Here is a 20,583-nt window from a genome sequence, read left to right as displayed (position 1 = left end):
GTATATAATTTAAATAACATGAAACTGAATTTTGGGAGTGCATAAAACAATTAACATTAGTTTTATTTTGTCCCTAAAACAGATGACAGTTACTTAAAGTGTTTTTGTACCTTTTGAAGATGTTGTGATTAAAAGCTTTAAAAGGATTTCAGATTAATCAAGAATTTTTTTAATTAAAGAAGTACCTAATGATAATTTGGAAAACACAGTAAAGAGTAAAGACCAAATCTAGTATAGTTGCATCATCTTATCTATAATTTATATTTTTTTTCTTCAGTACTTCTTGAAACAGAAACCTAAGATAGAATTATTTTTTATAGCTTATGGTTTTCACTAAGTTATGTTTTGACACACATTCCCTATCACAATAAATATTTCACGGTGTGATTTCAATGGCCTTATATTATTCCATCTTATAAATGTACCCTAGTAATTCTTAATCAGTTTCCTAGGAGAATAGAAAGTTTGTTTTTTTTTTCTTTTTTCATTTTTACTATAATTCTGTATTAATTATTTTATTTCCTTGGACTAGATTCTTAGAAGGAGAATTATTTGATTAAACGATATGCATATTTTTAGTGATTTTGATAAATCATTCCTAGTTCTTCACTGGAAAGGTAGTATCAGTTTCCTCTCACATCTGCAATTATTAGCATACCCTTAACACTGGGTGCTATCGTTCTTTTTTTTAGTCTTTGTAAGTTTTGATAGGTGAAAATTGGTTACAACTCTGTAAAAATTTTTAATAGCTTTTTATATAAGTGATATGAAACTTTGTCAAGAATATATCCTTGTTATATATCTTTTTAATATTGAGTTTTTAACTTATAGAAACTTCATATTTTTATATAGTCAGATATATCAGTTTTTATTGCTTTATGTCCACTAAGAACTACATAAATATATCACCTCTGTTTTCTTTTTTCTTTCTCAGTTTTATTTTTTTGCATATGTTTCTAATAGTTCTGTATTTAATTCTAAAATAGGCTGTACTTTATTTTTAGGCTATACTTAAATTTATTATTTGCTTCACCTTGTAATGGCCACATTCGGTTTTGCTTTATTTTGAGTCGCTAAACAGTTCACTGAGATAGAGTTGAATGTATACTTAAGAGGAATGAACTGAAAAATCCCAAGAAACCAAGAAATACAAAGACAGAAAAGCACCTGAAAAGTAATTTCCTTTTAGGGGAAATGATAATTGTGTTCATCCTCCCTTTTTATCTTGTATTGCAGAACTCTTTTTGGTTTTGAAGCTAGTTATTTACAAAATCACCATTTATTTTTTCGAACACAGAGGAAATATCCAGGTTTAGGGTGAGTGGAAATAAAGATCTCCAGATTTTTTGAAACTATATGAAAATCAGAATCTGTTCATTTAATTCATTTAACCTATTTGGGCAAGTCATTGTAGTAGGTAGGGTTTTTTTCATTTTACTGTTTGTTTTTGGTGGAGGAGGTAAGTTACTGTGGGATGTCAGTTTTGTGGGCACAGTGGCAAATTGTAGCAATTTTGGAGTTGCAAGATATATTTATCATTTTGGCATTCTTTTTGCATAGGAACAAATAGAAGTAAGCTCTTTTAAATATAATAGATCACGGGCAGCATTGCTACTATAGGTCTAGAATTTTTAGTCCAAATAAATTTCCAAAGTAGAATGTTCATATAAGCCTATTCATTGTCCTTACAGAGATTAAAGACGATATAGAATTCTGCCATGTGCTTTCTTTTAAATATCTTTGTTTCCTTTATTTAAATTTGCTTCTGATTTATAAATTCTAGGTTCTATTTTGTGACTGTAGTGATATGTATCATAGTAGTTGACCATGTTAAGACATTTTACTTGTTCTAAATATAAAAAATTAGTAAAAATGTATACATTAGTACTACCAATATGTATTATAAACAAAAATATTTTGAACAAAAACACTTAATTTTTTTTTACTTACAGTTAAAACTAGATGTTATATCAGGAAGGGCATTATTAATATAAATTAATAATGACTGTGACTGTGGTTCCTTTTTGTAGGTCCAGCCTTATTATGAAATTCAATACCAAATAGAATTATCAAAATCCTATAAGGAAAAATCATACTGTTGATAAAAGCAATGTAGGGATAGATATGTAACCTATACAAATGTTTTGTGAGGAACAGAACTTTGAAACTTTCTTTAGTTATTGACTCTAACATACTAATACTAGTAGTTATTTTAAGTAGATTCAAATCATTTTAATTCTCTAATCATTGAGTCACTGTATGTGATGAATTAACTTTTTTATGCATTTGGAATGCGATGAGCTATGTATCATTTTGGGGAGAATTGAGAAAATGGTCACTCAGGTCACTTTCCATATGATTTAAATGCTCTTGCATGAACCTCTCTTGAGAAAATTGTATTGGATCATCTTCTGCTCCTTTTAGCTCTAAGTGTATTTGATTCTATACTTTATCCACAAAATTAGTTTGATTTTAGACTTTGTAAGATTGGGGGAAGGGATCCTCTTCTGTATGTGATACTAAATAATTTCTGAGAAAAATACTTTTGACATTTATTTTTCAGTAGAAACTCATACCTGCCTATTTATCCTACTTTATGTTGTAGATAAAATAGATAAACCAGTCACAGTTTTGCTCAGCCCTTTTAAATCTGTGAGAACATTTATTCTTTGCATTAATACGAATTTTTGTGTCATCTTAGTGAAACAAAATTATTTAGAAGGAACTGTCTTTTTAAAATTGAGTGTTTAAGGTAGAGACCGCTTTCTTATAGAATGATAAACATATATTAGATAGGTAGTTATAATACTTTTGTTCTAGACATTTATTTAGTCATTTGTTTAGTCATTTATTATATTACCTATCACATGTCAGGAACCACTGCTAGGTTTGGGGTATAAAAATGAAAAAGGCTAAATAGCTGTATGATCCTTGATAACAGTATATATATATATATGTATATATATATATATATACACACACACATACATATATATATCTAAAATGCTATGACTTTTGGTAATCTAGAGGGTGTTTTTGGTTTCTCTGGCCCTTGGGGTTTGATTGTTATACCTGGTTTTATGTTACCATTGACCTCTTCATCACTACATCATCACCACGGTTTTCACTGTGTATGCATTAAGAGTAGGCTGTTTGGGGTGGCACAACCTAGATTTCAGTTTGCATCTCTTTGCCTTACCAACCTAAAATGGTGATAATTTCCTACTTCTCAGGGTTTTGGTAGAATTAAATGAATTAATACATATAATACACCTAGAGAAGTTTATGATACATAATGAGCACATAATACAAGTTAGCTATTATTTTGTATACATACATGAAACTGCAGCATGTATATTTTGAAAAGTATATCAGACTTAGTGTAAAGATAGGTAGCTTTGTATGTTGGTGACAAATGCCAAAAATAACTGTAGGTAGCCTTTTTCTGTTGGGTATTGTCATCACCTTTCACTGGGAAAAAATTTTACAACACCTGTGTTCTTTAGGATATCCTAAAAACAGTGACGATATTCACATTGCTTTAAACTTATACATTGAGGGAAATTACAGTCATGTGGTATAAAACCATTTTTCCAGAGCCCTTTGTAGCAGTCCTCTCCTCACATTTTTAGCAGGATGTTTGTTTCTTTAACATGATGAAATATTAGTAGAGTGCATATCAAAACCACTAACTTGATCCATTTTTCATGAGTTTAAAAATTTATAACTTCATTAGAATTTTATATTGACAAGTAATGAAAGGTCTTTTTAATAGAATATATTGGTAAATAGGTGTCAATAAAGGAATTTTGTGAATAGATGGTACTTAAAATGTTTATTTCCTCTTTACACTTTAGTTATTTGAATATTTTATTCAGCAATCAGTGGACTTAAAGTTATTTTATATGTAACCTGATCCAAGCTTGTGAAGCCAGTGTTGTGAATAATGTTTGGAGTCATAATAGTGACCCAGTTTTAAGAATGTAGTATCTACTGATTGTTCACAGGCTGCTTTAGAATTTAAGCTTTTGTTATTTGTATTTAAGAATTTAGCATAGCAGGGCGCCTGGGTGGCTCAGTGGGTTAAGCCTCTGCTTTCGGCTCAGGTCATGATCTCAGGGTCCTGGGATCGAGCCCCACGTCAGGCTCTCTGCTCGGCGGGGAAGCCTGCTTCTCTTTCTCTCTCTCTCTGCCTGCCTCTCTGCCTACTTGTGATCTCTCTGTCAAATAAATAAAATCTTAAAAAAAAAAAAAATTCAGCATAGCAAGTATTTTATTAATGAAGCTGTTTAAATTTTGGGAATAAAATGTATAACATCACTAAAATTGTTTTAAAATTATTTTCAAGCATTGTTTTAAATTATTTTTAATCATTTTTGTTTTAGCTAAGATGATATATATGACTTTTAAAATTGATTTCTCCTCTTCATATTTTTCAGCTATGCTAAAGCAGCCTTTTGTTTAGAGGAGCTAATGATGACTAATCCACACAACCATTTATACTGTCAGCAGTATGCTGAAGTAAGTGCTTTCAAAAACAACAGGTGTACATGATTTTATTTTTGTTGGTGTTAGGTATTATTTTGGAACTAAGAATACGTCTTTAAGTGAGGCACATATTTAAATATGTAAGACATCTGATAAAAACTGTAGGTGTAAAAGCTTTACATTTTTAATATTATAATGGGAATATGGCTTTAAAAATAAAAGCACTTACATAAAACAGTGAAATTCTTTGTATTTTTAATTGTGTATTTTCTTTCCCAGTTCAGAACTAATGATGCCACAGTTGTTACCATTTAATGACTTTTGAGACGTTACAGTGATTGCGATTTTTAAATCTATATTCTAGGACATTCATACTAAGATCAATATTTTTGGAAGTAGGAAGTATTTATCTTACTATTAAGAATTGTAATACAATTGAATGCTCTAAGGTTAGAAGCATTTCATTAATAATAAATGTCAAGGTGGCTAGTAAAGGGCAACTCAGTGTATGTAAGTATAGATTTAGAATGCTACTAATAGAAAATATTAAGTTGTGAGGCATTACCAAGGCAGTTGAAAAGAAATTATATTGGTTTTTTTATTGATAGTATTTTGTTTTAAAAAATACTCTGTGATCTTATGTTCATAGAATAGGTTTTTCAGGGAGGTAATGCTTTAAAATTTAGCTTTATCAACTTTAAGATGAATTCTTTTAACATCTTGCATTTGTTTACAGAGTATCTGTTTCAATTACTAATGCCTGTGGTATGATGCAATGTGCTGTATTTCAAAGTAGTAAAATAAACAGGTTACAGCACTCTGCAATTTTTAACAGGTTAAATATACCCAAGGTGGACTTGAAAACCTTGAACTTTCAAGAAAGTATTTTGCACAGGCACTGAAACTGAACAACAGAAATATGAGAGCTTTGTTTGGGCTTTACATGGTGAGTAGAGGTGCATGTTTAATGTTATTTTATGAATTCTGTCATTTAAAATCCATTAAATATCCCATCCAATCACTTCCCTCTGTTTGTATTTTGTTGGTAAGCATATTTTCCTCTAGTTAAAAATGAACAAGAGGTTGTAAGGCAGTTTTATCTTTAAATGTTAATACATCCTATTTGATATTTTATTATTTTATTAATTATTTTATTATTTATTATTTAAAATATCTTCTATGCTATCAGAATTTAAATCTGCTTTTTTATGAAATACTAACAGATACAAAACCATATTATGTATCTTAATTGTTTTGATATTCTTGGGTTTATGCCCAATATGTATTTCTTACCTTAAATTATAATTGTATGACATAGTTTTAAAGTACGCAATAAAAGACATTAGCAAAAAGAACTCTACTTTCAAATTAAAATTTTTCTATGGTACAAAAAAGAGCTTGGAAATTGTGGGAAGCGTGTAATTAAATATTTCTGTGGTTTATGTGTGCCAAATGATGAACTTAGAAAAGTCAGTTAGTAAGAGCTATGGGAAATAGAGGAAGAATTTGCTGATCTTTAAAATATACATAGAATGAGCCCCTTCCTAGAGCCAGAAAACTTTTTTTTAATAGGCCCGTTCTTTGAAATTTTAATTTATTCTGGTCTTTTCAAGGACTTTGCGATAAATGTCTTATTGAGGCTCAGTGAAAAAGAATTGATTGTAGAAATAGAGGCAGGAAGAAATATAATGAAATAATTTTTAGGAAAGGAATGGCAAAATGTGATTAGAAAATAGTTCAGAGGAATTTCAAAAATTTTCCTGGATCTACCAGTGCCAATTGTAGTAGGTTGGAGGTGTGGTATAGTAGTGATGTTGTCTCTTTTTACCAAATAAATGAAAGACTAATTAAAAAATGAATAACAATAGATTAGTAATGATATTTTATATATAACACTATGTGCTGGGCATTGTTTTGAACTCTATTTTTATTTTAAATCATTAAATCCTTATTATTAGTTATTTGAAAAGATACTGTTACTACTACCATTTCACAGAAAGTGAACCTAAGACACAGAGTGGTCTAGTTAATTTGTCGAAAGATGAACACAGACTTACTAAGTGATTGAGCTGGGATATTGGGATATCAGCTCAGTGGGTTGATTGCAGAGTCATTCTCTTAATTACTTCATTTGCTAAAATTCATACCAAAAAGGTGACATTAAAGACATAGACTTGTAGGTTTTGGCCAGTAAGATTTTGGCCAGTAAGTTCCTAAATCCTCATTGCCAGAGGATGAAGGAGTGGGAAAGAACCTGTAACACAGGCTAGGTATAAAAGAAAGACTTGATTTTTTTTTTTTTTTTAATGACACAGATGAATCCTCTTAAGAATAAGATATATTTAAACACGAGATAAAAGATCTTCCTCTCCCCAGAAATACAATATATGCTTAAAAATTAGTATATAATTTTGGTGGTTTACAGATTCTTTCATGGATCCTAGATTAACAATCCCTCGTTTAAGTACATTTTTTAAAAGGAGAGGATGGATCTGTCAAATTGCCGCGATTCTAACTGGTGCTGTGGAACATAGTATGGAAACTCTTGGTAAAGTGAAAAGAGAACTAGATTGGAAGTGAGGATCTCTTCCTATTTTTAAAGCTCTAAATAACTTGATTTGGTCAAGTCAAATCACTCCTAATGGACTTAAATTTTTCTTCACCTGTTAATGTTGGAAAATGCACTAAATTTTTTTTGAGATTCCTTCTTACATTAATATTCAGTAATTCTATAATTCTGACATTGGAAAGCTGAAGCAATACAGTAATAAAGAACTAGAAATAATAATAATACAAAATAATAATGACCTTCAATATCCTATAGTATTTAAGTGATATTCTACAGTATTTAATTTTACCTTTAAGAGTTGTGGTAGATAACTAATAAAATTAATTTAGGTATTTAAGATGCTCTTTCTCTTTTTGTCACTTTATATTTTAAACTATGTTTTCATTTTTAAACACTAATTTCATTCCACTTTGTTTTTAAAGTTGTTTTGGTATTCTTTGTTATCCCATTGCAGATATGACCCTTACATGTTTTTTATTTTTTATTTTTTTATTATCTTGGCTAGAGAAAAGGAATTTTGTTTTTGATGTTTCTTTTTTGTTTTTAGTCGGCGAGTCATATTGCTTCTAATCCAAAAGCAAGTGCAAAAACAAAAAAGGACAACATGAAATATGCTAGTTGGGCAGCTAGTCAAATAAACAGAGCTTATCAGGTCAGTATTGATAGTTTTATATTATATAGGTTAGTTAATATATTTCTTAATTGTTTTTGTTTCAGCAAATTAACAAAGCCAAATGTCTGTCATTGAACTTTTATTCCTTTGGGTCTTAATCTAATGTATTTTAACTGTGTAGAACTAACCTGTAGGATCACTTATTTTTTTCTTTTTTCAAAAGCAGTCCATTACTATTAGATCCCTTAAGTAGCCTTACTATCTGGATATTTCAGTAGTCAGCATTTGGCAAATAAAAAGTGATTCTAAAAATCCAGAAAAGGTAAACAAATTGTGCAGTGTATTTTAGAAACAAATTGTGCAGTGTATTTTAGGTGTGTTATATATTAATTAGAATATATCAGGTAATTAAAAGGGAGGAAGAAAAGCCTAAAAGTAAACTAGCCAGACTATATAAAAAAGTTTTTGTACCCTGCTTACGTGTCAGATCTTATCTGAAACTTCTTCACTCATTTCTCAGTTTTTTGAAGCTTGTCGCTGGGAGGTTCTTCAGAGAGAACTCATAGCAAAACAGTATCTTCTTACAGACTGCATGTTTATAGAATTGTCTCTCTGTAGTCTTTATATTTGAGGGATAATTTTGGCTTTTTATACAACCTTTAGCTTATATTTACTTAAGTATCTTAAACGTACTGTTGTGTTTTAGGATAAGGTACTGCTGTTAAGAAGTCTTATTCTGTCCTGATTTTCTTTCCCTGAGTGACTTAGACTTTTTGTCTCTATGTCCAAAGGAATTTTTTCTTTATCACTAAAATTCAGTAGTTTCACTACAGTATGTTTTATTGATTGTTATAGGGTCAGTTTTCCCAAATATACAGTAAACCCATTTAATATGTAAATTTAATCCTCTTTTAATCTGCAGAGAGTAGCTTTTGTGTTAAATATTTTTTGTTTGATAGCCTAAGTTTTTTTCCCACATCTCTAATTATAAGTTTATTGGATTTCCTTTCTCACCTCTTTACACTGTCATTCATTTTCTTTCAAATCTTTTTTGTTATTTTCTTTTTTTTTCCCTCTGTATTAATTTTTTTTATGGAGTTAATCTGTATTCTCTTTTTGTTGTTGCTGTTCTTCTTGTTTAAATCAGATAGTTTTTATTAGGAGGTTTTTTTTGGAGTGAGGGCGTCAGAGATAGGATAACTTTCCCAGCTTGTCTTTTTATGGCTTCCATTTCGTTATAGATATATATATATAGATAGATAGATATTATATATATATATCATATATAAATATGACCTTTCTGTATGCATGGTCTTTCTCAGAATTAGTCTGGTTCAGAAAGTTTTGTCTTCGGCCTTCTGTTCTACTCTTGTATCTCTGTAGATCTTGAATTTTGAGGTGTTGCTCTCAGCTTGAAATGTTGCATTCTGTTGTTAGTTTTATTTATTTTATTCTGGGATTTGCAGCCTGTGGACATCCCTACCTTCCTCTCATCTACTCCTTTCTCTTATCTGAACCATCTCGCTTTTTTACCCCTAGTGTTTCTGCCCTGTTCAGTTTGGTTTCAGTTTCTGGTGATTATTCTTCACTGTGAGGTTTTTTCCCTCCTGGAAGAGGGTGTTTGCTGGACATATTAGAGATTTTGAGGTTGTAGACTTGTTTAACCTCGTATTTGATTTAGAGCTTTGAGACTGTCCTGGTTTTGCAGGCCATTTGCAGAGTCATCAGTTTATACTTTTTTCATTTCTGTGGCTTGTAGAGGACTCGGTTGTGCATCCTACCATACATACTTCTATCATACAGCCGTTGATCTTTTGTAGGTCTTTTGTAGGTCTTGTCACTGTTGGTAATAAAAACCACATTACAGGGTTTGGGAGGATTACCTCTAGTGTAGTTTTTTTGAAGATGTTCTCTTTAGGCTTGTTTTCTGTTATTTTGTTTTTGGTACTGTTTCTTTTGTTTTTGTGCTCCTGATTGGAGAAGGTTGGGGAGATTAAAAAAAGTTAATGTCCACATGATCACATTATTTAAAGTCACTTTAATGTATTTTTATTATATATAATAGAGGATATTAGTTCTGTTGGCATATTGTAAGTCAGAATATTTATAAACAGCTAGGCTGTGCTTCTTCAAATGCAGTTAGTTTGAGATAGCATAGATTATAGTAGGGTTCCACACGTAATAGGTCTAGAGTGTGTCTTTATGTGTGTGTGTGTTTTAAAGATAAGACTTAGATAATAAATATTATAATAAATAATAAAAACTAATGTAATGGTTTACAGGCTACATCCTTGTTTTTTAAGCTACTTTTGAGAAACAATTAGCTGGTCAGAGAGTGCTTTTTTTGACATGGCATGAATATATTTTTAAAATCAGTTTTTATTACAACATGCATAGAAAAAAGAACCCAAGTCATAAATATACATTTTAATGAATTATACGAAGTAAATATATCCAGGTCAAGAAATAGAAACAATACAGTACTCCAGAGCCCTCATAGTTCATCCTCTTAATTTCTATTCCTGTTAACCTCAAGCGTGGTGATTGATAATCCCATAGTCTTGGCTTATTTTTGATTATGGTATCATAGTATATTCATTTTTGTCTACTCTATTTCACTGTTATGTTTATTTATCCCTCTTTGTGTCTGTAGTTCATTCATTTTCATTGTACTATAGTCTATTGTATGAACATACTACAATTTAGTCAGTTGTTGATAGGCATTTGGGTTATTTCTGTTTGGGACTATTTTGAACATTACTACATTGAATGTTGCTGTAGTCTTTTGGTATAGATGTACTTCTAATGGGTGTATACCTTTGAATGGAAATACTGCGTCATAATTTGTTTTCCATATTAGTTGTTTATAGTCTCACCAGCCATGTTTGGTAGTTCTTGTAGTTCCACATCTTTATCAATACTTGGTCCTATCAGTTTTTATAATTACAGCCTTTCTGGAGTATGTATAGTATCTTGTAGTTTCATTTTGCATCTCCCTGATGACCAGTGAGATTGAATACTTTTTCATATGTTTATTAGCTATTTGGATATATCTTTCATGAAGTCTCTTTTTAATGGGTTTATGACTTTTTATTTTGTTTTTTAGTTTTCTGATTATGAGCTTTTTGTTATATGTGCAGTAAATTTCTTCACCTTCTTATTTGCTATTTCTCTCAAATGATATTGATGAATGAAAGTTCTAAAGTGAAATATCATTTATATTCTTTAATGGTATGTGGTTTTGTATTGTTTAAGAGATCAGTTGCTACTCATAGTCATACAGATAATTTTGTGTGTCTTTAGAGGTTTTTTCCTTCTACCTTTTGTATTTAGATCTACAGCCCATTTGGAATTGATTTCTATGTAGGAAGAGAAATAAGGGTCAATTTTCCCCCAAGTAGCAATCTAGAGAATTTCTGTCCATTTCTGTATTCTGTCATGGGTTCCATGTGTGGAAGTTAGTATTACCGTGTAGGAGTTAAGAGAAAAATACAAATGCTGGATCCATATTGTCTATGTTCAGAGTTTGGCTCTGACATTTATTACTACTACTACTATTATTATTTAGTTTCTTTTTTTAAAAATTTATATATTTTTATTAACATATAATGTATTATTTGCCCCAGGCTACCTGTCTGTGAATCATCAGGCTTACACGATTCACAGCACTCACCATAGCACATACCCTTCCCAGTGTCCATAACCCAGCCATCGTATCCCTCCCCACTCCACCCCGCAGCAACCCTCACTTTGTTTCCTGGGGTTAAGAGGCTCTTAGGGTTTGTCTCCCTCTGCGGTCCCATCTTTGTTTCATTTTTCCCTCCCTACCCCCCATGACCACCCGCCCTGCCTCTCAAATTCCTCATATCAGAGAGATCATATTCTGACATTTATTATTTATGTGATTTTGGATAAATTATATACTATCTCTGGGCCTAGCCTTTCATCTGCAAGATGGACACAATAGAAGTTTCTGAGGATTAAGGGATAATTTTCACTAAAGAAATGTCAGATAAATGTATCTGCAGCTGTAAATGCAGTTTTTCACTCTCTTCTCAGTTATTTTCTCATGTGAACGATTGATAGTCTATCCTCACTTGTTTTCTCTTTTCATTTCAGATTTAAAGCTCTATTCAGTATCTAAATTCAGAGTTTAGTTTTATTTTCCTTTCTCCCAGTCTCTTCAGTAATACAAGGCCAGACGAGTACGCCCTTCCCTGCCTTTTGAGATGCACCTTATCACCGGACATGAACCTATCATTTTAGTATTTTAAGCCATTGTTCATAGATCTAAACCTTGTTCTTTAGTACCCTCCCTGCCATTTACCTCCCTGCTGTTCCTTTTTTTTTTTTAATGTTGCCTTACTAGGTCCATTCTATTTACACTTATTTTATAAAGTCTCTGTGTTCTTTGGAAGGAGTTCTAAGAGTGTCACTGGTACTCTTCAGTATTTGAGTTTTGTATCAGAAACTTCTTAGTCCACAGCGATGTTTTGCACATCTTTACTGAAGATATGATTTGTCTTCTCTTGACTCTATAGGAAAGGATAGAAGAAAGAACTTTTGCCAGTTTCTATCATTTTAGATACCACTGCAGGAAGACAGCACATCTCTCAGTTGGTCTTGTTAGGTTTCTGCATAGCAACTCCAAAACTCCTCAACTAAACTCGTCATGCCAAATTTACTGCCCTTAGGCACCAGTAACAGGTTTTAAATAAAGTTTCTTTGTGCTTTTAAAGCTTGTATATTCTGTGCTTTTTCTGTAGAGGTTCTGGGTTCTTTCTGTGAATCAGATTCCATAAATATTTCTATCCGTTACCTTTTGCTAACTTACTGAGTTAAAATAACAACTTATTTATGTTTGATTCTATAGGTATGCTGTTTGGCTTGGGCTCAGTTGAGTAATTCTGTTCGTCTAAACTGGGCTTATTTATGTTTCTGCAATGGTTATGCTAGTGGTTGATGGCCTTACTTAAATATCTGACTTTGACTGTCAGCTTGGAGTGCTGGGCTTTGTGTTTCTCATTTGGCAGCCTGGCTTGGACTTACTCATGTGGTGGTCTCAGAGTTCCAAGAGTAACAAACAGGCAAGCTCCTTTTTGAGTCTCTGTGTCACATAGGGCTAATTTTCCATTGAGCAAAAGCAAGTCACATGGTCAGCCCAGATTCAGGGGATCTAATACTTCACCTCTTAATGGGAAGAGAAATATGTGGTCATTTGGCAATTTATTACACTATTGTAAAGCTCTATAGTTCCACCTTCTGTTTTCATTTATTTTTGCCTTTTTCTCTTTATCTGCTTTATTGGAGGATGATTTATAGACAATAACGTGCACAGGTTTTAAATGCACAGTTGAGTTCTGACAAATAATACTCCTTTCTCACCATCACCCCATTCTAGATATGCAGCATTTCTGTCACTCCAGGAAGTCCCTTCTGCCACTCTGTAGTCAGCCCCTCCTGACATTGCAGACAAGCACTGATAGGATTTTTATCACTATAAATTAGTTTTGCCTGTACTAGAATTTTATATAAATGAGATCATAGGTTATGTACTCTTTTGTGCCTGGCTTCTTTCACTCAGTATAATGTTTCTGAAATTCATCCATTTCCTGTTCCAATTTATTTATCCTAGTACTTCGTCCACCCATATTATTTTCCACAAATTATGCAAAGGTAAATTGTAGCCCAATTTATCCCACTTATCACAGTGGATAAATTATTGATCTTTGAATTTGATAAATAAGTTATTATTTGAGTGTGCTTTCTGGTGAGTTTTCTTTCAGATCCATAGGGAATTATGAAAGAAGAATTTATTTAAGTAAAACCTAACTGTATGAAAGCAAAAATGCAGGATTTGTGATTAATGTGGAAAGTATAATTTTCAGAGATTGACATTTTAGTAATTAGGTAAATCTCTGGGATCTAATTGATAGTTTTATGACTCATGTCTAGGCGTATAAACAAGTATAAAGTATATTATAAATACTCCTTATTGTAATGTTTTTCTAAGCATTTGTAAATTAGAGAAAATGAGATTTTAAGAACTGGTTTTCCTTCTTTCTTTCTACCTAATAATGAAACAGAATATGGCTACTACTTGCTCTTCAATTAGGTAATTGGTTTAGCATGTTCAGTATAGGCAGGCAAGTTTGATTAATGCTCATGAAAAACTTTAATGTGAACCTACTCACAATAATTTTCCAGATAAATGCTTCTTTAGTACACTGTTAAATTTGTCTGTGCTAGCAATCCATATGTTATTTATGATTGCAGAGGTGATTCTGTTACTATCCTTTTGGGAAATGGAAAATTAAATCATGATTTGAGGGAAAAATAGGATTCCGGCTTAATCAGTTAAATTGCCGTATAATTCTGGAATAGACAAAATAATTGCATGTCAGACAAAATTTGAAGTGATAGATTTATATTTCCAACTTTCCTTTTATTTGTTCTGACACAAATAAGTTTGGTTTATTCTAAACTGCACTGGTTGTCAGTAGTGTTGACAATCTTAGGTGATTTTTTTAAATTCGCTAATTAAAAAAATTGCAGATTATATTTACTACTATTATGTTTAAGAACAAATCAGGAAAAGTACTGTATTTTAAAATTCTGGTTATGACTTCAGCTCTACAGAAAATTTTCATTATTCTGTTTTGCTAATTAAAATATTGGAGTAAATGTCACTATGTGGTATCCTATTTTGCTCAGAACCATCAAAGCTTTTTCTTAGAATTAGACCTTTAAGTATCTGATTAGGACCATTCCTGTTTACTTTGGATAGGCAGTAGTAAAAGAAAGGGCTTTCTGTTCTTGGTAAGTCCTTGTGAAAGTGGATTTACCAACTGGATAGTAGTAATAACACACCCCACATCCTTTGGTCATCTTGGAAAATTATGAAAAGGCAGAGTTTTAAATGTTGTGTTGTTATTGACCATATTTTATAATTATGAATTGTATATTTAGCATCTGAATTCCTTGAATTAGTAAAGTTTTGTGAAAGGTAAAGTGATCTTGATTCTTATGAAAGCTTTTCTCTTCCCCTGGCATTTCTTCTAGAAATCCCCTTTATTTATCAAATCAAGAGTCAACCACAGAAGCTAATGGTGTAGGAAGTAGGAGAATCATAATGTTAACCTGTAGCCAGAAAGGTCAGAGGCAGGTTACCAATTCCTGAAGTCTGTTGCTTCTGTGATTTTACCTGTGCTTGATCACTTAATCTTTCTCAACAGGTCATGAGAAGTTTTCCAAATTAAGTTAATTACAAAAGAGAAGGAACACATCATAAATCAATTGCTAAGTGCTTAAGACAGCATTGGTATTTGCAGGGAAGATCAGTCACTAGAAAATGTATTGAGTGCTTAGATGTTATTTTGAAAATACTATATTTTGCTAATAGCAAAAGTTAATCAATACTTTAACCAGGGCCTCAGGGAATATAGATATCTTCATAATAAACCTTCTCTTAACCGCATAAGGAACAGTTATTTAGTAAATCTGTAATATTCAGTCAAACTGATAAATGATGAGAATAGTCAGTCTAATTAGAAAACCCATTTTAAAATCATCATGGGATGTTCAACAGTGTTTTTCTTACTGATTATGTGCACTATATTTAGTATGCCATGAATTTGCTTTTAAATATGCAAAGATACCATTTTTAATCCATTGTATTTTGTTTTCAGTATAAGATCCAATCCCAGCTTGGTTTTATAAAATAAATTACAACTTCATAAATTAGAAATGCATATTTTAAAACATGTTTACATCATTTTAATATGTAGCGTAGAGTTTTATTTGACAGTTCTTTACTGTAGAAACCTATCTTGTCAACTCATAATAACAGAAAATTTTAAAGATTGTGACTGACTTTAAATAATTTTAGAGATGTGCAACTTTAAAATATTTAATAGAAATTACATTTACATTTTACTTTTGTTGAAATTGTAAACATTTGTTTAGAAGAAGTAGAAATGGTTCACATTTCTACAGAAATATAAATTTCACTTATAAATTATGCTTTTTATTTCATAAAAATTTTCTAGTCAAAAGAAGATAGTTTTAAAATCAAATTTATGTTTTTGTAAGTTATCACACTACTTAATGAAAATGTATACCCCAAATATAGAGCATTGGTGAAAGAAATTCAAGACAATACAAGCAAAATAGAAGAATATTCCATACTCATGGGTTGGGAGAACAGTAATTGTTAAAAGGTGCATAATGCCCCAAAACAGTCTGCAGATTTATGCAGTCCCTATCAAAATACCAACAGTATTGTTCACAGAACTAGAACAAATAATCCTAAATTTGTATGGAACCATGAGAGACCCCGAATAGCCAAAGCAATCTTGAAAAACAAAATAAAAGCTGGAGGTATCACAATTCCAGATTTCAAGTTATATTACAAAGCTTTAGTAATCAAAACAGTATGATGCTGGTACAAAAATAGACACATAGATCAGTGGAACAGGATAGAAAGCCCAGAAACAAATCCATGTTTATATGGTTAATTAATCTTTACCAGAAGAGGCAAGAATATGCAATGGGAAAAGACAAACCTTTCAACAAAATGGTGTTGGGAAAACTGGTCAGCCACATGCAAAAGAATGGAATGGGCCCATTTTCTTTCACCATACAGAAAAATAAACTCAAAATGCATTAAAGACCTGAATGTGAGACCTGAAACCATAAAAATCCTAGAAGAGAGCACAAGCAAAAATTTCTCTGACATTGGCTGTAGCAACATTTTTCTAGATAGGTCTCTGGAGGTAAGGGAAATAAAAGCAAAGAATAAAACCCAAGTTCTGTTTTATTGAAGAAAAGATATTTGATTTCATGCTAGTGATAAAATAGATAAAGTTAACTCTCGTTAGCAAAGTGAAGGTAAGATTGTGATTTTGAACCTGCCATGAAATTCAACCTAATTGCATTTTTTTTTTTTTTTTAAACAGTTTGCAGGTCGAAGTAAGAAGGAAACCAAATACTCTCTTAAGGCAGTCGAAGACATGTTGGAAACACTGCAGATCACCCAGTCTTAAGGTTTCAAACTCTTTCACATTACATTTCACAACTGCACAATTGAACTTATTGGCCTATGACTTATTTACTAAATGCCTAGTGCTATTTATATACTAATTTTTTGTTAAGAGGGCAATTGTAAAGAATGTTTATATAAACCTAAAAATGCCTTTTATTGCTAAGCAGGAAGATGGAGAAAGTCCACGGAAGAGAGATTTAATAAGATTCATATTGATTGTACATCATTCTCTTCATATCACACATATATAACTTCTTTTAAACCACAGCCTGATGTAGAAATCCCATAAATAAATCATGTGATTTATTAAACTTGCATCTGAAGAATCTAGATTCTTTTTGTTACACTCAAATAGTGAATATATTTTTTAGAATTCAGTTTCTAGTCAGCTCTTTTTTATTTGTGATAAGAAATACATAGCATGCGTTGCTGACAAGGAAAATGTTGGCAGATTATCTCTTTATAGTGTCAAGATTTTTGCTGTGCATTCCAGTAAGCTGTTGTTTTATGTCCTGTAATGTTACTCTGATAAATCTTTCTTAATAATGTTCAGTAATATCTCTGTAAAATTTTTGTTTTGCCGCAGGACATAATTGAGATTTTTACTTATAAAAAGCTTTAAGGTTATGCTATAATGCTTTAACCTTTATGAAAGTATTTATTGAACATTTAAGTATTTCACATAAAAGAATATTAAGAGAAAATAGACAATAGGGACTTTAGAGGTTTCAGTGACTGAGTTATTTTTACTTAGGGAAAATAAGAAAACCTAAACTATACTTAGGACCAAAATTTTTACAATTCTCATATTCATTACTCCTTAGTAGTAATAAGAACTTCTTTTTCCTTTTTCTCTTTTCATGATAAACAACCACTATACTACCTTCAAGAGTATTTTTCATGTTTCAGTAGAGTAGAAAGAACTTTGAGACACTTTGAGAATTTTATTCAGACACAAATCAGTTTTTAAAATAGGCATTTGGTCATTCAGGGCATGTATTGTTAGTAGTAGTTTGTAATTTACTTATACAAATTATGTGTTCTATGTGTCACATACATGTATAATTACTTATATAAATATAAATGTTTAGTTAGTTTACAATAGTATACAGGAACTCCTGCATATTTGCCATTGCTGGATTTAGACAAATAGCATTCATGGAGAACTTGACAACCTGGAAGTCTCTAGGAAGAAAACTGTTGTCAATATCAGTTTTTTAATCTTTTGAACAGTTCTGTTAGTTTATTCTCCATATCTGGCCTCGTTTTATTTTGCAATCTTTTTCATTTTATTCTGCCATGAGAAATGAGCAGATGTAAAATAACTTTCCCCATATAAAGGTAATTCTTACTAACAAATCTTTGTTATCACAAGATGCACTCTTTTTTGCCAGTGAATTTAGTAACTGCATTTTCAACATAATCAGCTGTCTCAGATTTGTTTGTTATAAAGTGCTCATATATTATTCCACTACTTTCTTACCTCAACCTTCTATCAGTCACTAGGGTAGTGTTTACTTTAGCAATTATATTTGTGTAAGGTAGTGCCTTGAATAATGGTTACCTAAGTTTCACTTTATTTTTCTAATTTTAATACCTGCTTGCCAGGAATTTTTTATGAAGTACATTGTTAATGTGTAATTTATAAACCTCAGTGTAAATGTACTGATCATCTTACTGTGGCAGACATTGTCAACTGCTTTTACTGCCACTTTTCCCTTGTTAACGTTATCTTACATTGTTCAGGTAGGAGCGGAAATCCCTGCTGTTCATGGAGATAAGGACCTTACCTTACCTCATCCCTAGGTTATATATCACGATTGATCTAAAACAGAGATGGTTTCATTTCTTATGGTTTTTGAGATGCCAAGGCAGAACTTTTTTCAGTGAAGGAAATATTCTGTATTTGTGCTGTCTGATATGGTAGCCACTAACTGTAGCTTTTGAGCACTTGAAATGTGGCCAGCAGAACTGAGAAATTGAATTTTTAATTTAATTTAATTTTAATAGCTGCATGTGACTCATGGCCACCATAGTGGGAAGTGCAAATATCTTAAGTGTGGGCTGTGGCCTATTTAAGGCTAATAAAATTAGCAGAAGCCTATTGGGAAAGGTCTTCCTTTCAAATTAAAAAGTCAAAGCTTTGTAAAGTGAGGCTTTTTGCCTCTTTCTCCTCCTTCAGCCCATGAGTGTCAGCAACATGCCTGGAGATACAACAGCCATCTTACAACTATGAACACAATAAATAGGAGAATGAAAGCTACTTTTCAGAGATGGCTTTGTAGAAAGATTAGAGAGAGCCTGTGCGCCTGATGGCATCTTGAACACCTGAACCAACATGAGCACTTGCCAACTTCTACACTTACTACATGAGAAAAATAAACTCTTGATTAAGACATTGTTTGGATTTTCTGTTACTTTTGCCATGTATGTTTCTGACTAATATATCCATCAGCTTTTTTTTTTTTTTTTTTTTTTTAGTATGCAAAACTTGTACTTTGGACATGCTGGGAATGATGTTTCAGAATATAATGATTTAAAGTTAAGTAGATGAGTACATACAACAAAAAAAGTAGTATCTTTTTGCAACTCAGCATACACTATTTAAGTCCACCTTAACCATAGGATAATATTGACTTGGGAACAAAGGAGGATATAGAAAAGATAGAAATGGAAGACCTGTGCTTCAGTATGCTGGGAATATATAATTTTTATTGGTTAATATTTCAGATAATCTTTTTTTCTGATGCCATAATCCATTTATTCTCAAAGTAACTTTATTTTATAGAACTGTAGGACTTTAAAAGAGACTTCAAAGATGAATTAGCTATATTCCATTTTAGGATGAGGAATCGAGGTTTTGAGAAATTAAGCTCTTCTGTGACAGAGCAGGACCAGGATGTCAGGGGTTCCCAAGTCAGTGTTCTTTGTAATATACTCCGAGGCATATGTCTGTTCTGTGATATGTTCTTCCTATTTTAAAATGAGAAAAAGAAGAGACAGATATATGCAAGGGGCATTGCTTGTTAGCAGAATAAGTGTTAGAATTCAGATTTTCTGATTTGTGAAACAATTTTTTAGTGGAATAATAAAGTCATTTCTTTTTAAAGTCATAATTTCATTTTGAATTAAACTGAACTTAAACTAACTTTCCCTTTTAAGCTATTACTTCATGTAGTCATTGTGAGAACTATTTCAGACTATTTAGAACTACTTTGAACCTCTTTCACTTTAAACCTCTGATGTATCCTATCTCCCTTCTCATTCTTGACAAGTAACTTCTTATTATAGACTGAATTGTGTCCCCCCCAATATTCATATGTTGAAGTCCTAACCCCACTACCTCTGAATGTGATTTTGTTTGGAGTTAGAGGCTTTAAAGTGATAATGAACATTGGTAAAATTAGGTCATATGAGTGGGCCGTAATCCAGTATGATTAGTATCCTTATAAGAAAAGATTAGGACACAGACAACAGAGGAAAAACCATGGGAAGACAAAGAGAAGATGCCCATCTACAAGCCAAGGAGTGATTCCACAGAAGAAACCAACCCTCCTGACACCTTGATTCTTGGACTTCTGGCCTTTAGAACTATGATGAAATAAATTTGTTTTTTAAGACACCCAGTTCTCTGTGTACTTTGTTAAGGCAGCCTTAGCAAGCTAATAGAGCTCTCTTATTATTTCACAGAGAAAAACACCCAGTATCAGACATTTTTGTACCTGATTTCATCTGTTTTTCTCTTAACTGTAGAAGTAGCCCTGCCCTTTTCTGAACGATTTCCCACCATTGTCCCCCTCATTTTTATACTTAAGCCTTACTTTAGTTTCATGAATTTGCCGTACTGATTTCTACTGTACAACATCCTTC

At 31.8% G+C, this 20,583-nt stretch overlaps 1 protein-coding gene across 3 annotated transcripts in view; it reads left to right on the top strand.

Annotated features, from left to right (window-relative positions):
- Positions 1-17,024, top strand: part of LOC111146575 (ER membrane protein complex subunit 2) — a 42,802-nt gene extending 25,778 nt beyond the window's left edge. For all 3 annotated transcript variants that reach the window (XM_022502180.1, XM_022502179.1, XM_022502178.1), the window contains exons 8-11: positions 4,440-4,521; positions 5,324-5,434; positions 7,605-7,709; positions 16,628-17,024. In XM_022502180.1, the coding sequence (XP_022357888.1) occupies positions 4,440-4,521; positions 5,324-5,434; positions 7,605-7,709; positions 16,628-16,714 (385 nt within the window). In that variant the 3' untranslated portion in view covers positions 16,715-17,024. The remainder of the gene's footprint in view (positions 1-4,439; positions 4,522-5,323; positions 5,435-7,604; positions 7,710-16,627) is intronic.
- The last annotated feature ends 3,559 nt before the right edge of the window (positions 17,025-20,583 follow it).

Source organism: Enhydra lutris, unplaced genomic scaffold, assembly GCF_002288905.1.
Source record: "Enhydra lutris kenyoni isolate GAN:26980312 unplaced genomic scaffold, ASM228890v2 scaffoldscaffold14, whole genome shotgun sequence".
Lineage (NCBI taxonomy): Eukaryota > Metazoa > Chordata > Mammalia > Carnivora > Mustelidae > Enhydra > Enhydra lutris.
The sequence above is the reverse complement of the archived record's forward strand: the minus strand, read 5'-3'. Positions and strand labels throughout refer to the sequence as shown.